The sequence below is a fragment of the Pan troglodytes genome, chromosome 8 (assembly GCF_028858775.2).
Source record: "Pan troglodytes isolate AG18354 chromosome 8, NHGRI_mPanTro3-v2.0_pri, whole genome shotgun sequence".
Taxonomy (NCBI): domain Eukaryota; kingdom Metazoa; phylum Chordata; class Mammalia; order Primates; family Hominidae; genus Pan; species Pan troglodytes.
Genome location: NC_072406.2, coordinates 113,871,147 through 113,886,171, shown reverse-complemented (window position 1 = coordinate 113,886,171; position 15,025 = coordinate 113,871,147). Strand labels below are relative to the sequence as shown.

General features: G+C 59.2%; 2 protein-coding genes across 9 annotated transcripts; both read left to right on the top strand.

Annotated features, from left to right (window-relative positions):
- Positions 1–561: 561 nt before the first annotated feature.
- NPM3 (nucleophosmin/nucleoplasmin 3) lies at positions 562–2,685 on the top strand. Its single transcript, XM_507995.7, has 6 exons — positions 562–736; positions 1,085–1,170; positions 1,412–1,531; positions 1,658–1,751; positions 2,155–2,282; positions 2,377–2,685. The coding sequence occupies exons 1-5, from the start codon at positions 619–621 to the stop codon at positions 2,271–2,273; spliced, it is 537 nt and encodes a 178-aa protein (XP_507995.2). The 5' UTR covers positions 562–618; the 3' UTR covers positions 2,274–2,282; positions 2,377–2,685.
- Positions 2,686–4,131: 1,446 nt separating this feature from the next.
- On the top strand, positions 4,132–13,895 carry FGF8 (fibroblast growth factor 8). 8 transcript variants are annotated; one of them, XM_063781076.1, is made up of 6 exons: positions 4,132–4,521; positions 8,230–8,266; positions 8,790–8,876; positions 9,127–9,274; positions 12,440–12,546; positions 13,389–13,895. In XM_063781076.1, the coding sequence occupies exons 4-6, from the start codon at positions 9,250–9,252 to the stop codon at positions 13,677–13,679; spliced, it is 423 nt and encodes a 140-aa protein (XP_063637146.1). In that variant the 5' UTR covers positions 4,132–4,521; positions 8,230–8,266; positions 8,790–8,876; positions 9,127–9,249; the 3' UTR covers positions 13,680–13,895. The 8 variants fall into 8 exon arrangements, with proteins under 8 accessions (XP_063637146.1, XP_063637145.1, XP_063637144.1 ...); XM_063781074.1 differs by having other exon boundaries at positions 4,223–4,521; positions 9,094–9,274; XM_016919171.4 differs by lacking the exon at positions 4,132–4,521 and adding an exon at positions 7,751–8,137 and having other exon boundaries at positions 9,094–9,274.
- Positions 13,896–15,025: the final 1,130 nt, after the last annotated feature.

The following is a 15,025-nucleotide window of genomic DNA, read 5'->3' as shown; positions in this document are numbered from 1 at the left end:
GCCAACACACATGAGCTAACTAGTCCTCTGCTAGCAAGTGCCAGCAGCTAAGTCTCAGTGAAGGCATAGCAAGTTGCGGGGTCTTTAGAGCAGGAAGAATAAGAGAGGCTTAGCCGAGAGGACAGACAGGACAGACGTGTTGGGATGGAAATTCCTAAGGCTCCTCGGCTCTCTTGAGGCAAAGACAATCTGAGTGCATTTCCTTTGCTTGTAGCAGAAAAGCACTGCCCTGAACCCCACCTTTGCTGGGAGGAGTAAGAAGGGTTTACATTTTTGTATCTATAACTCCTTTAACGAAAGCTTACCCTGGGTTGGAAGAGTGGGAGACACTTCCGACACAGAGCGAGGAGCTTGGGGAAGTGGACACCCTCATGGTCGTGGAAATGAGCAAGGATGTTAACATAAACCCCAAATCCATTCTTCTGTGATGTTACTTCCTTTCTCTTCGGTCTTGATAAAATATGAGCAGAAGCTGCGGGCTCCGGGTAGGGCTGCGGGGTCTCGGCGCCTTTTCTTTTCCAGGACTGTGCGTCTCCTTTAATGGGCGGGGCCGGAACTGGCCGAGGGTCCCCGGCTTTGTGCGTGTCGGGGGCGGAGTTTGAAGAAGGCCCTTACAGCATGGCCGCCGGTACTGCAGCTGCCTTAGCGTTTTTGAGTCAGGAGAGCCGAACGCGGGCCGGGGGTGTCGGGGGCCTACGGGTCCCGGCCCCGGTCACTATGGACAGTTTTTTCTTCGGTATTAGTGAAGGGAGAGGCTGAGGGTGGTACTAGGGCGGTAAGAGGTAGGGATGTGAGGCGGGAATGCGGAGGGTTTCACGGCGTGGGTGTGGGCGGAGGGCTGCTTCGCTGTTCCCGCAGGAGAGGGGGCCTCGCACGCACAGCCAAAGGGGGCGGCGAGATCCCTGCCCCAGATGTGTTGGGCGGGGCCCACGGCAGAGCGTCCCAGGTGTTCTGAGAGAAGAGACGGAGGTGGACGTGTAAATGACCCGTCCGCCCAAGGTTACACGTGACGGCGGGTTGGTGACATCCCCCGCTGCCCAGCCCCGTACACACGCTCAGGCATACTCACTGTTATTTCTACCAGGCTGTGAGCTCTCCGGCCACACCCGCTCCTTCACCTTTAAGGTAGAGGAAGAGGATGATGCGGAGCACGTGCTGGCACTAACCATGGTGAGGGGCAGGGGAGTGGGGTTTTAATGAATAAGCCCAGGCAGGCAATATAGGTCTCTACCCAACCTCCGGATCCCCTTTACTTGGAGACACATCCTCAGCCTAACCCCCCGGCATGGGCGGCTCCCCTGGCCAGGTGAACCGGGACCTCTGAGGCTGGGCAGGTGCTAGAGTAGATGCCTTTAGTTGTGGTGTCAACCCTCACTTGAGGAGACCCTGAGGCCCTGTGTACCGTTCCCAGCTCTGCCTCACCGAGGGAGCCAAAGACGAGTGTAATGTGGTAGAAGTTGTGGCCCGGAACCATGACCATCAGGAGATCGCAGTCCCTGTGGCCAACCTCAAGCTGTCCTGCCAACCCATGGTGAGTTCCCCAGCTCTGCCTTGGTGGTGGTGGTGGTGGTGGTGAGGGGATTGAGGACGTTAGCACTCATTACAGTGTGGGGTGGGCTAGGAGTGGGCCAGGCCTTCATCCTTGTCTTCCTCCCAGCTCAGTCTGGATGACTTCCAGCTCCAACCACCTGTAACCTTCCGCCTGAAGTCGGGCTCTGGCCCTGTGCGGATCACTGGGCGGCACCAGATTGGTGAGAAGAGGGGAGGGCCCTCTCCTTTGCTTCCAGTGGACTCTCCCATCAGGCTTCCCCCGCTCCGCACTCCTGCCCCATCCCACCCTCATCTCCTAGTGCAGCCCTGTACAGGTCTGCGTGCCTTCCACGCTGTGCCCTGTGCATGACATGCCCTCTCCTTTCCGTCTACTCAAGCCTACCTCCTCCATGGAACATGGCCCAACTTCTCCAGCTCCAGTAATGAAGACTCCTTTGGCTCTTTGTGACCCAGTTTAGGGTCTGAGGTTCTTCCCACCTAGCCCATAAGCACTGGGAGGTCATGGTCCCTGTAAGCCTAACACCACGGCGTGAAGAAATGGCATGCAGTGTGAAACGGTCTGGTCTTAACACCCCATCCTTCTACTGCTTGTGTGTCCACCAGTTACGATGAGCAATGATGTTTCTGAGGAGGAGAGCGAGGAAGAGGAAGAGGACAGTGATGAGGAAGAAGTTGAGCTGTGCCCCATCCTTCCTGCCAAAAAGCAGGGGGGCAGGCCCTAGCCCTCCTTGGTGAGTTGCGGGGAGAAGTGCCCAGCAGGCTCTGGGAAGGGGCAGGAGAAGCAGGTGAGGGCCTAAATGCTGATTCCTTGTTTCCTCTTTTCAGGTCAGCTCCATGCGCCATGCACCGCCATGCACCCTGTTCGCTGACAAGTTTCAACAATTGTAAATATTTCTTCCTTGAAGAGGAGAGCTTGGGTGGGGGTTGGGTGGGAGGGACTTGGGTCTTTGGTGCTAGGAGAGGGCCTGTGCTCCACACAGCCCTGGTTTTCTGATTTTGCATCATGCCCGAGGCCTCCCTTCCCACCTGCCTGTGAGAATTGGAGGTTAGTGCCTGAAGCTCAGAACTACACATTTTTAATAGTTTTTACATTTTTGGATAAAGGTTGAAATAAAGTGGTGTGGAGTTTTTGCAGCTCTTGTGTGGCTTCTTCCTGTGCTGGGTGATGTTTCCCTAGGGACCGCCAGGTGGCACTGTGGCAGCACCCAGGGTGGCCCTGGGCCTGGGGGAGGGTGGAGAACTGTGGGATCCTCTACCCTCATGGCCCTGGGCTAGGACCTGGGGCCTGGGCCCCAGTTGCCTTGCTGGAAGGGGACCTCCCAACACTCAGCCCATTCCCAGTCTCTGCAGGTGGGAGAGGGTCATCGCAGGAGGTTATCAGCATCCAAACAAGGGGTCTGGGCCTCTGTCAGCACTCGGCTGATGGGCAGGGGGCAGATAAGCAGGCTTAGGCAGCCTGAGGAATGCGCGTCCCTAGCCCCACGAGGGTCTCTGGCCCAGAGAGGGCCTGTGAGGGCAGGGCGGGACCAGGCTTCGCTCCTCCTTTGAGCCTTGCAGGCTGTCTCTGAGCAGGGCTGGGCCCTTAGAGAAACCTGACTCCGGGGGCCAGATGGAGGGGACTGGCCAGATTGGGTGACAGGGAAACCAGAATCCGGGTGGCCTGGCATATGGGGGCAGAAAGGGGCCCCAGGGAATTGGCCTCCTGGACTAAGGGATTCTTGTCCCCCACACACCGTGGGGTCTGGGGGTCTTTGGTGCCTGGAATCAGGTAGTTCTGGCACTTGGCTGCCTTTGTGCCAGGAAGAACTGACACACCTGGTTTGAGGATGAGTGTATGTGACCAGCTCTGGGGTCAGCAGTTCAGCAGCAGTGTTGGTTGTGGGGGGAGGGTTGTCAATGCCCACAAACAAACAAACAAACAAACAAAACATTGCCTCCCCAGACAACCTGGGGCCAGACAGGCTGAGGATAGACAGAGAACAGGGCCTGATGGGGGTCAGGCCAACTCCCACTCCCAGCCTCTAGTCAAGGGGGAGGGGCCCCGGGATATCGCGGGCTGGTGGTTCTGGGGCAGGTGAGGTCAGCTTTGAAGACCTTGCGTCCGCAGTACCGACCCGCACGCTCTTCAGCGCATCCCTAGTGAAAGAGGTTCTCCCCCAGCCCGTGGTGAGGAACTAGGGGTCCAGTTTCCAACCTCCCTCTTCCTCAAGTTGAGGACAAAGGGAGATGACGCCCGTCTGTGTTGCGGTGATCTGGGTCGCAGGCGCCTTTCTCCGATCCAGGAGGACGCTGCTAAAAATGCTTCCCTGAGGAGCCCGGCGGAGGGGCGGCCTGGCTGGGAACCATGGGTCTCGCTGCGGAGCGCGGTCGGCAGGGAGAGGGAAGTCGGGGCTGGCGCCCTCTGGCGGGCGAAGTTGAAGCCGCTCGTGGTCGTACCGCTCCCCTGGCCTCTAGAGGCTCCGGGCGGGCGCCGTGGGGCCGGGGCCTCCGAGTCCCGCCACTGCTCTGGGCGGCCGAATCTTGGGCGGAAGGCGGGGGAATGCCACTGAGGCTTGCTTGCATGCATGCGTGCATACGTTCATTCATTCATTCGAACGACTTGAGTTGGAGCGGGGAAGTCTGGCTGTGGCCCTCACTCCTCTTTCCCTTCCTCTTCTTGGCCCCAGCCTCCAAAGTCCTCGGCACGTGCTTGGCAGGAGGAGCGGGAGACTGGCTGAGTCCTCTCTCCTGGGAGGCCTCCCTAGCTGACCCATCTACCCCCTGCGCGGCTCCGCCCCAATATTTACCCCACCCACCCCCCGCGATGCCACTGATCGCTCCTTGCATTTCTCGCCGGTTTTCCGGGTAGGTCTCCCGGTGGGCGCGGGCCTGCGCCGAGCACGCTCCTGCCCGCAGTGGGGGCCCAATCCACATCAGCCTCTCGGCCCAAGAGTTTCTCGGCCGGTTGGGGCGCCCCGCGGACACAGCTGGGTAAGGTTTATTCCTCTCTCCTCGCCCCAGCCTCTCCTCGAGCCCTCTTCTTTGCCCTTCAGCGCACAGTAGGAGCGCTGCCGGCTCACTGTGGCCTCAGACCCCTGGGGGATGAAGGCATACGCCGGGGTTTGCCGACTGCTGGAGGAAGGGCAGGCTTCTATTTGGGGGCCGAGGGAGACGACTCCCAGACAGCGGCCGAAGTGCTTAACGTAGTCTCGGCGATTTGCATTTGAACGGTCGGCAGTGAGTCCGCGGCGCTTTGAACGCCCGGCGCAGGAAGCGCGCGTCAAAGCGAGCTGCGGTCTCCGGCGGCTGTGGATTGGAGGGGCCGGGGGATGGGCTGGGATCGAGGGGTGCGTTTGGAAATAGGCTGAAGTAGTGTGTCTGGGTGCAGGCGAGGGCGTGTCTGCGGAGATGGGCCGTTTGTGTTGGCGAGGAGTGTGTGTTTGTGTTTGCAGGCGAGGGAGTTTGTGTCTGTGCGTGTGTGTGTTTGTGTTTGCGGAGTGTGGGGGCGACCAGGAAAGGTGGCCGGGCTGTCACTCAGCGATCAGGTTGACAGGCGCTCCCTCATCTGGGCCAGGGAGCTCTGATTGCAGATTCGAGGAAACAAAATAGCAATTGTAATTACCGGGCTTTGATAAGATAAAGGAGGGAGGGAGCTGGCCGGGAGGCGGGCGAGCCAGCAAGAGAGGGAGCGGCCTGCGGGGGCCCGGCGGGACATTTGCATCTGTCAGTCACGGGGCGTGCCGGGGCAGAGCCAGGTGCTTGCTCCCGGGGTGTCCCCATCTGCTCCTCTCCCCCAGAGAAACGGACTTTTGGGGAGATGAGAATTTCAACGAACTAGGTGAGGGTCCGCTTCTCAGGAGGGTCTCCAAATCCAAATGTAAAGGAATCCTGGTCCAGCACAGGCTCCCTGGCAGAGGCTGGGACAGGACTGAAACTTAACCTCGGACCCTTCAGATCCCAGGACGCCCATCTTCTCTGGGGCAGAGGAAGAAGGGTGGCTGAAGACCACTGAGGGTCAACCCAGGGCCCTCAGAATCTTCTGGGGGTTCCACAGCTGGAGCTGAATGCTGGTCTCAGCCAGGGGCTCTGCCCCTACCCCCATTCCAGGGAGGGGCAGGTACCCAGAGTGGCTCTGGCTGTGACCCCAGGACCATGCAAACACTGTTGGATGGGCGGGTCACCCTCACCCCTGCCTGGGGCCTACTCCCTGCTCTGCTTATCTCACTGATGTTCAGAGAGTCCATGGTGGGAGAAAGCCCATTTCTTATAGGAAGTGCCTGCTCTCCATCTCTTCATTCAATCATTTGTTCATCGACATACGCAACTAAACATGCTTGAGGGCCTACTATGTACAAGGATGAGGGTAAGACCACAGGCAAACAGACATCACCTTTGCCCACTTGAAGCAGTGCAGAGAGGGAAACAGACACTCAATGAATTGTGACTCAGGCCTTACACAGAACACAGGGAAGGCAAGGGCTGGCCTGGGCTGTGGCCACTTGTGTCCACCTGACTTGTCTCCGCCTGATGGACCCACCTCCCCATGGGCTTTAGAGGAGACAGTGCCTGCCAAGCCTGTAGCAGATACAAGTGCTCACTAACTGGTGGTGTTCCTGGTGATAATCTGTTGGGAGGAGGTGAAGGCAGGTCTTCCTGGGGAAGTTGCAAATAGGCTGAAGTCTAAAGGCTCAGCCACTTTCCCCATCATTCATTCATTCATTCAACGAACTCTTAACTGCAGAACAGCTCTGCCCAGCCTTGTGCCACGAGCTGTGATTTCTGAGCTCATAAGACATGGTCCTTGCCACAAGGTCTGTGTGGGCAAGAGCCCACTGAACAGACTCCTGGAGGAGGATGGCAGGTGTGCTCTGGAAGTCTACTTCTCTGAGAAGGGATAAGATCTTGGAATGCACCCTCTAACTGTTTTCCCATCTCTCCATTGCTCAGTGTTTGCATTTATGGCTGGGAGTTGGAAAGATGGGGCACAGGGAAAGGTGGGACACAGAGCAGGGAGGGAGGCAGGGCCTGGCTGTGCTGCTGGACTAGGGCTGCCGCTAATTTTGGCCTAATGGCTTCCTAGGACCACACCAAACCCTCCAGCCCTACCCCCAGGGGAATGGAGGGTCACTGGGGAAGGGGAGGTTGTCAGTGAAGACAGCAGTCTGGTAGGGCATCACCTGCTCCTCACAAGGCACCTGTCCCCGAGCATCTCTGTCCACCCAGGCTGCTCCCACAGAAGCAGCATGGGGGCTCAGGGTTTCCAGAAACCTCAGGGGGGAAGCCACAAGGTGAGGGGCTAGGAAAGGCTTAGACAAGTGCCTACCTTCTCCTATGCCCCAGGCCCAGCTGACCAGCCCCTGCCTAGAATACAGTAGGTGTGTAAATACCTGTGAAATGAAAAACGAGTGGGGCTTTGAGGGAGAAAGGGCTGGGTGGCCTGGATGGAAGTCCCTTCCCCCAGTAAAAGCTACTGAGAGTTTTTTTGCCCCTGCTGCCTACTGAGGTACGGGGACAGTGGGTCCTGCCAGGGACCTCCGGACTCTCTCTTCCACACAGGTGGCTCGGGGTGCTCCTCAAGCTTCAGGCTAGTGTGTGTGTGTGTGTGTGTGTGTGTGTGTGTGGTGAGGGGCACAGGGGAAGGGGTGATGGTGATAATGGGATGGGGGGAGGGGGAGGCATTTCTGGCTCCCAGGGCCTCCTCGGGAGAGTGAAGGAGACTGGAGAGACCGACAGGACGGGGCACGCGGCCGAAACAGGGGAGCGGGGTCCGGGTGGCACCGGCACGCATTGCGCGAGGGCCGGGTGCGCAGCCATTCGCTGCATGGTTAGCGGCCGCTCCCGGGGGCCCGGCGGGACACACAGTAGGTGGCTCGGAGACCACTGCGTAGCCGGCGGCGGAAGCGGCTGGGCCCGGAGGCGGAGACCCAGACCCGCCAGACTCGGGCGCTCCAGGCGGTCGGGGAAGCCCAGGCTCGGGGTCTCCCGGCCCGCAGAGCTTGCAGCCCTAGGCGCCCCCATCCCCGCGCGTCCGGGCCCGGGGAGCGCGCGAGGGGACAGGCCGGGGATAGGGGGAGGCGCCCAGACCGGCCGCCCCCGCCCCTCCCGCGGGTCCCCAGACCCCTCCCCTAGCCCAGACCCTCAATCCCGAACCCGTCGGCCGCCCCGCCCCGGCCGCCCCGCCCCCGCCCCGGGCTGCATCCAGGCCCCAGTTCCCAGCCGGGGGCTGCGGGCTCCCGCCGCCCGCCCCGCGCTCCCCCCTCGCGCCCGGTGCGGCGCCCCCCGCCCCCACCCCTCCCCGCCCTCCCACCTCCCCACCCACCCCGCCAGCCCGTGACCCTCCCGCCCGCTCCGGCTCCCGAGCAGCCAGCGGCCACCGGCTCCGGCAGCGGCGCACAGCGATTCGGTGCGGCGCGGCGAGCACGACGTTCCACGGGACCCGCGGAGCCGCGTCGTGATCGCCGCCGGCCTCCCGCACCCGCACCCTCTCCGCTCGTGCCCTGCTCAGCGCGTCCTCCCGCGGCGGCCCGCGGGACGGCGTGACCCGCCGGGCTCTCGGTGCCCCGGGGCCGCGCGCCATGGGCAGCCCCCGCTCCGCGCTGAGCTGCCTGTGAGTACAGCGCCGCCCTGCCCCGCCGCCCGCCCCCCGCGCCCCTCGCCTCACCCGCGCCTCTCTCTCCCGCCCGCTTTTGTCTCCCACAGGCTGTTGCACTTGCTGGTCCTCTGCCTCCAAGCCCAGGTGAGGAGGGGTGCGCGGAGGCGGGGGCCGGGCGCGCCGGTGGGAGACCCGGGTGGGCAGCGCCGGTCGGGGGCACCGGGACCGACTCTGCGGCCGGCGCGGGAGGGCTGAGGGCACCTTAGAAACCCAGCCCCGAGCCACCCCGAGGAGGGAGCTGAGGCACAGAGAGGTAGCACCCCGCCTGAGGTCACACAGCGAGTGAGTGGCCAGGATAGAAACGAAGGTCTCGGAGCCCAGCACTGTCCCCCATGCATCCTCGCCGGCTGGGGGCATAGGGAACACCCAGCCGCCGAGGAAGGGGGCAGCCGCGGCCAGGGGATGGATGTTCGATGCCAGGGGAAGCCGGGTGACTGCAGCAGAGACCCTCTCAGCGCCCCTCGGGGGAGGCTTGTGGCCGGTTTGGCCCAATGATCGGGTGCCCAGGTTCCCTGCACTCTCAACATTTGCTCCGTAAATTTGTCTTTATAAATGTCAGGGGTCGGGGAGGGCTGCCTCCCTACTTAAAAGCGCCCTGCTCCTCTAGGAAGGCCCGGGCAGGGGCCCTGCGCTGGGCAGGGAGCTCGCTTCCCTGTTCCGGGCTGGCCGGGAGCCCCAGGGTGTCTCCCAACAGGTGGGTCCAGCTTCTCCCTGGGGCTCGTTCATCCTGGGCTGGGTCTGCCCGACTTGCGTGGGTGGGGGATGGTGGCCTGGGCTGGCATGTTGGGGGAACCCCCAGCACCTGCTGGCGGCTTGGGGCAGTGAGGGGGACGCAGGGTGATGGGGCCACTCGGGCCCCTGGGCGGAGTAGCATTATAATGGTGTATTGTGTATTTTTCAATTTCCTAAAGGTAACTGTTCAGTCCTCACCTAATTTTACACAGCATGTGAGGGAGCAGAGCCTGGTGACGGATCAGCTCAGCCGCCGCCTCATCCGGACCTACCAACTCTACAGCCGCACCAGCGGGAAGCACGTGCAGGTCCTGGCCAACAAGCGCATCAACGCCATGGCAGAGGACGGCGACCCCTTCGGTAAGGCGCGCTGAAGGTAGCTTGTGGGATGCGCGGCGCCTGGACCGCCAGTCCCAACTGCACTGGCCGGGGGCCTGCAGGGTCCCCAGCTCAGAAGGGAAGGAGTTAAGGCAGAAAGGTGTCTTGAGGGTCAGCTGGGGAAGAGAGGGCTAGGGAAGGGGCCTCGGGGAGTACTTGGCCACAGGTGCCCCCTTCCCTGCCCAGCAAATGAATGAATCTAGGAATCTCCCTTTACACCTCCCCCCTTCATACACTCCTCCCCAGCTGCAGGTGGAGGCAGGGGGTTCAGGGGGAGGGGGCCTAGGTTTAAGGGAAGCGCTTGAAAGAGGATATGTCGCCAGGGCCCACAAAAGGAGAGTGGGAAAGAGAAGGGAGAGAAATCCCCTCAACTCTCCCAGTTGGAAAAGGGGGTTGCTGGGAACCCTTAAATACTTTAATCGGATGGGTCAATTTACACGTGGAAACTGGGCTTGGAAGGGGGCTCTCCCTGCTCCATTCCCTGGGGAACCCAGGCGGCTGGGGCAGGGCTCCCGGCTCCCTGTGGGGTGGCAAGTGTGGAGAGCTACTGCCGGCAGAGAGGCTGAGGACTGATTGATTTCTAAAACATTCAATATTCCTGCCTTGAAACGGGGCCAATTTCCAGAGTCCTGGATGTACCAAGAGAAAAGCAAGCCCTCTGGGCGGCTGGTGTTGTTTTTAGAGAGCGATTATTGTGAGTTTAAAAACCTTTAAATAATGACCACGTTAAACAAGCATGAAAGGAGAGGGGAAGACTCTATTAAAATGTAATAAAAAGGTGAGGCATTTTAAGAGCTAAGAAGAAAAATGAAGAATGATATAAAACAGAAAAAGAACGAGCTTTTTTTCAGATGTGGAGTTTGAAAGGAGTTGCAAGTCTGTAAATGTTAAAAAAGAGGTTCAAGATTGTTCTCTCGGAATCTCTGGAGAGACCCCTGCGTCTGGCAGAGCGATTAAAACTCTTCTTACTTTCACCTTTTTTAACATTTCCTGAATACTTTCTCCTCTTCTTGAGCCAGTTTGGGGGATCGAGTATGTCTCGCTGCATTTTTTCTGCATCGACGTAGCTGACTTCCCTTCAAAGCTGGAGGAGGAGACATAATTTTCCTGGGATAAATCTGTCACTGGGGTGGAAGAATAGGTTTGAAAATGTTAAGCTTTCCAAAAGCCCGGTCGGGAGAGCTGCCGTAAACTGCGGCCCCAGCTCCCCAGATCGGAGCAGATTCAACCGACATGGGAGAGAGGGGACTCTCTGGGGTGGGGGTGGGGGCGGCCTGCCCGGTGGCCGAGCTCCCCTACTGGGCTGGCAGAGCAGGCCTACCGTCCCTTTGTCCCTCCAAATTAGCTGCTTGCTGCCCTTCTCAGCTTCTAAGGAGAGGAGACGAATGCCTGGCTCTTCCAGGGTTTGCTCTATCAGAGCAAATGGCCCAGCATCCTTGGATTTTGGGGAGGGAAGCAGAAGTCAAGCTGGTGTGGGGGAATTCGTCTTCAGACATCAGAGGAAGCCTGATGTCCACTTCTCTCCGTGGCCATATAAGAGGTTTCCCGCCTTCCCTAGTCCCTGCCCCACAGCAGGATAGGAGCTGGAGGCCCTAAGAACAGAGGCTCAGGGTGTTCAGCCAGGACAGGAGTAGTCCGGGGAGAATAGCAGAGAGGTCTCAATGGCTTCTTTACCGGCCCCAGGAAGATGCAGAGGCACCTACTTCATCCCTGCCTGCCGCATCTGGCCAGAATCCCCAGAGTGGCATCCTCTCACTCCTCCAGTCAGCATCCTTCCTGGCCCTTAAAAACAGCTGCCTCTTGCTGTGGAAGGCAGAGCGGGAGAGGGATGAGCAGACTGGCTAGGTCCAGGAGGAGGTGGGCGGGCAGGGAGGTGACAGCTGCATTTCCCTGCTGACTTGGGGCCAAACTGGGGGCTTGGCCACTGGTCCCAGCACTGAGCCTGTGTGAAGCGGGGAACATTACAAGCTGAGCAGTGATGACTGACTTGCTGACCTCGATGCCCCAAACCCCTGCCATGGGTTTCAGGGACAGAGGAGGTGCCATATGTCAATGCAGGCTAAGTCCAAGAACTGCTTTCTCAGGGAGGGGAGAGGCTGGGCTCTGCGGCAGGGACGGCAGGAGAGCCAGCGCCTTCTGTCCCTTCCCAAACAGTGAAGTCACCCTCACTACTTTCTTGAGGACAGCCTATAAGAGATGGTTGCACAGAGAGGTGAACGGGACAGGCTTCTGTGGCAAGTTGGCTGTCTAAGGGGAGGGGAATGGGAAAGGAGGCATAGAATTCAGCCCTGCCTCCTGGCCTCCAGACTAAGAGGCCAGCGGGCAGGATTCTCCCTCCTCCTCACCCACAGAAGCTATTTGGTCACTGGGCTGAGAAGCCCAGCTGTGATGAGGCTGAAAGAGAAAAGACAATTGAGTTGTTGATTTCTAGACACTGGGCTGGGGACCCTGGTGACTGGGAAGCCACAGGGAAGAGGCAGGATCCTCCTGGCAGGTGTCTGAGGTTCTGGGAAAGCAGCCTGCTTTGGGCTGTGTGTTTAGGGAGAGCTGTCCCCATCCCTAGCACCTTCTCAGCAGAGCAGAGCCTGGTGATGTTGAGGGGCTGGGGGTGGCCAAAGCTGTGAGTTAGAACCCAAAGTGGCAGAAACAGGAGACAATGCTTTCATCTTTGGCCTTGGGACTGGAGGTCACCCCTTCACCCAAGTGTTTGTAATGACCTGTGAGACACGCACACATAATATTTGGAGTTGGAAGGATCCTCGGAGATCTTTTGATTAGCTATGGAACTCTGATTCAATTAAATTTTACTTAGATCCTCAATCTAAGAGACATCACTGTCTGGTTTAAAAAGAGGGTGGAAGGAATGGCACTTCAGCCTTTTCAATTTGATGGTCCCAAGACCTCTCTTGAGAACCCAGTTTGAAAACCATAATCCCGTCCACTGCCCTCTGTAAACCCAGGGGTGGGGCCTGAGGTCCAGAAAAGCCCTTTCTCTGGGTTGCACTGCATGTTAGTAGCTGGGCTGGAGCTGGAGTCCATGTTTTGTGTTCCTGGTCTTTGGAGCAGTTGCTGCTGGGCTGTGACAAGTGTGTGGGCCAGCTGGGGTCAGGGATCTGCCAATAGCCATCCTGCTACCTTCTCTGACAGCAAAGCTCATCGTGGAGACGGACACCTTTGGAAGCAGAGTTCGAGTCCGAGGAGCCGAGACGGGCCTCTACATCTGCATGAACAAGAAGGGGAAGCTGATCGCCAAGGTGAGGCCCCAGCAGGCAGGTGGGGTCTGCGGGACCTAGGGAGTGGCTTGGGCTGGCTGGACTCCTCCAAGACAGTCCTGGGCTCTGATCCCAACAAGGTAGGCAGAAGGCCACAGGGCCATCTTGGGGTTACCTCATGATTGGGTGCAGGAGTGAGGGAAAAAGAAGCTGTTTGAGAGATGAAAACTATAAAAGGCAAAGGAGGAAGAATGAAGGCTAGGGAAGGGGCTGGGGGGTGGTGGTTGGTAAATTCCATATATCTTTTTAACAAATCGCCAAATTGCTTTGCTATTATGTCCAATTACATGGTACCAGCATTTGGAATGTTCAGTAAGCCGCAGGCCCAGCCCCTCGGCCGAGCTCTGAAATGGCTTCATTAGTCACGGCTCCTCTCCAGCCTCGAGCTCCCCGCTTCCTGGGCTTCTGGGGCTGGGGTCTTAGCATCTCCTCCTAGGCCTCCCCTCCCCCATAGGGTGGCTGCCCTGGGGCCAGGGAACCGAAGTCCTGGGGGGGTGAGAGGGGCAGGTGGGGAGACGGGTGGCCAGACTGGTGGGCAGGAGGCCAGAGCAGGCAGGCTCTGGGCCCCTCTCTCTGTCTTTCTGCGTTGGGGCCCAGCCCCTCCGTAGACAACCATGTGTCACTGCTGCCTGGGAGGACAGGAAGTTGCCGGGTGGGCTGCGAGTTGTGAGGGATTAGAGAGCGGGTGCCCAGGCAGGGGGTGGGGCTGCGGCTCCTGCCCACCTCGCCATCTGCTGGGGTGCCCACCTGCTGTCTGGGGCCGCTCGCCCTCTGCCTCTGCTGGGGGGGCTCTGTAACGTGGTGTCTGGCTCCCCTACCTGCAGAGCAACGGCAAAGGCAAGGACTGCGTCTTCACGGAAATTGTGCTGGAGAACAACTACACAGCGCTGCAGAATGCCAAGTACGAGGGCTGGTACATGGCCTTCACCCGCAAGGGCCGGCCCCGCAAGGGCTCCAAGACGCGGCAGCACCAGCGTGAGGTCCACTTCATGAAGCGGCTGCCCCGGGGCCACCACACCACCGAGCAGAGCCTGCGCTTTGAGTTCCTCAACTACCCGCCCTTCACGCGCAGCCTGCGCGGCAGCCAGAGGACTTGGGCCCCCGAGCCCCGATAGGTGCTGCCTGGCCCTCCCCACAATGCCAGACCGCAGAGAGGCTCATCCTGTAGGGCACCCAAAACTCAAGCAAGATGAGCTGTGCGCTGCTCTGCAGGCTGGGGAGGTGCTGGGGGAGCCCTGGGTTCCGGTTGTTGATATTGTTTGCTGTTGGGTTTTTGCTGTTTTTTTTTTTTTTTTTTTTTAACAAAAGAGAGGCTCTATTTTTGTATTCCACTTGGCTGTGGTGTCTGTCTTCTTAACTCTCAGAAAGCTCCATTAGTGGCCTAGACTGGGATTCCGGCTGGGGGTTTGCGGGGGTGGGGGGCTTTCTCTAGCCTGTGCTGCTGAGGCCCCAGTACCTCCAGGGCCAGTTGGCTGGGCAGCCAGGGACTCCACTGCACCCCCAGGTGGGGCAGGGAGGAAAGGACTGTGACATAGGGCAGTCCTCTTAGAAGTGGGTATCAGACTGGTGGCTATTAAATGATTGAAATATTTATTTAACTTGCATATTAAAAATGTGTACTGGAGAGTGAGTCCTGCCGGGGTCAGCCCCTCCCTCCAACCTTGCCCCAGCTGGTGGGCGACTGGGAGACGCAGATGACCAGGTGCCAGCTCTGACCACAGCCTCCCTCCAGCCTAAAGACACCTGCCTGTCAACCATCCCCATCACTGTCACTTGAGGGGTTTTCCTGCAAGGACAGAAGCAGGGAAAGGGGCAAGAAGAGGCTCTTAGCTAGTCCTTGGAGCTCTCAGATGTGTACCTCCTAGCACTTTACAGAGATCATTGCTAACACTTCCCCAGGCCACCTCAGGGCCAGAAATAATGGATGTGCTAGGGCTAGAGCTGTAATCATGGATTTAATCCTCTTAAAAAGTGCTTCTCTGAGTGCCTAGGTCCATGTGGAAGACAGGTTGGAGATTCCAGAACTTGCTCTTTCTGAGACTCAGGCTCCAGAAAATGAAAGAAAAGAGCAGCTGCCAGGGTCCAAGGTGGGGGCATATTGGAGGGGGACCACCAAGACTGGTGTTGACAATGGTGATGTGGGACAAGTGTTAACCTTGGGTGATCTGGTGAGATAGCTGTGGGCAGAAAGCACTGAGCTGAGGTGCGGTGAGGAGCCTGGGGAACTGTCTTCCAGGAAGAGGCTGCCCACCTCGGAGGATGGGCCTGGCGGGAGAGGAGCTGGGCACCGGATGGCACCAGAAGGGAAGCTCATAGGCCTAGCGCAGAACTAAAGGCAGTCATAGCCTTGGGGAGAAGCAGGAGGCCATATGTGGAGGGAGGGAGGGCTGCTGTGGGAGTGGTGGAGCAGGTCATGGTGTGGGCAGAGAAGGGAATGGGCAAGGGTGCAGGTGTGTGTTTG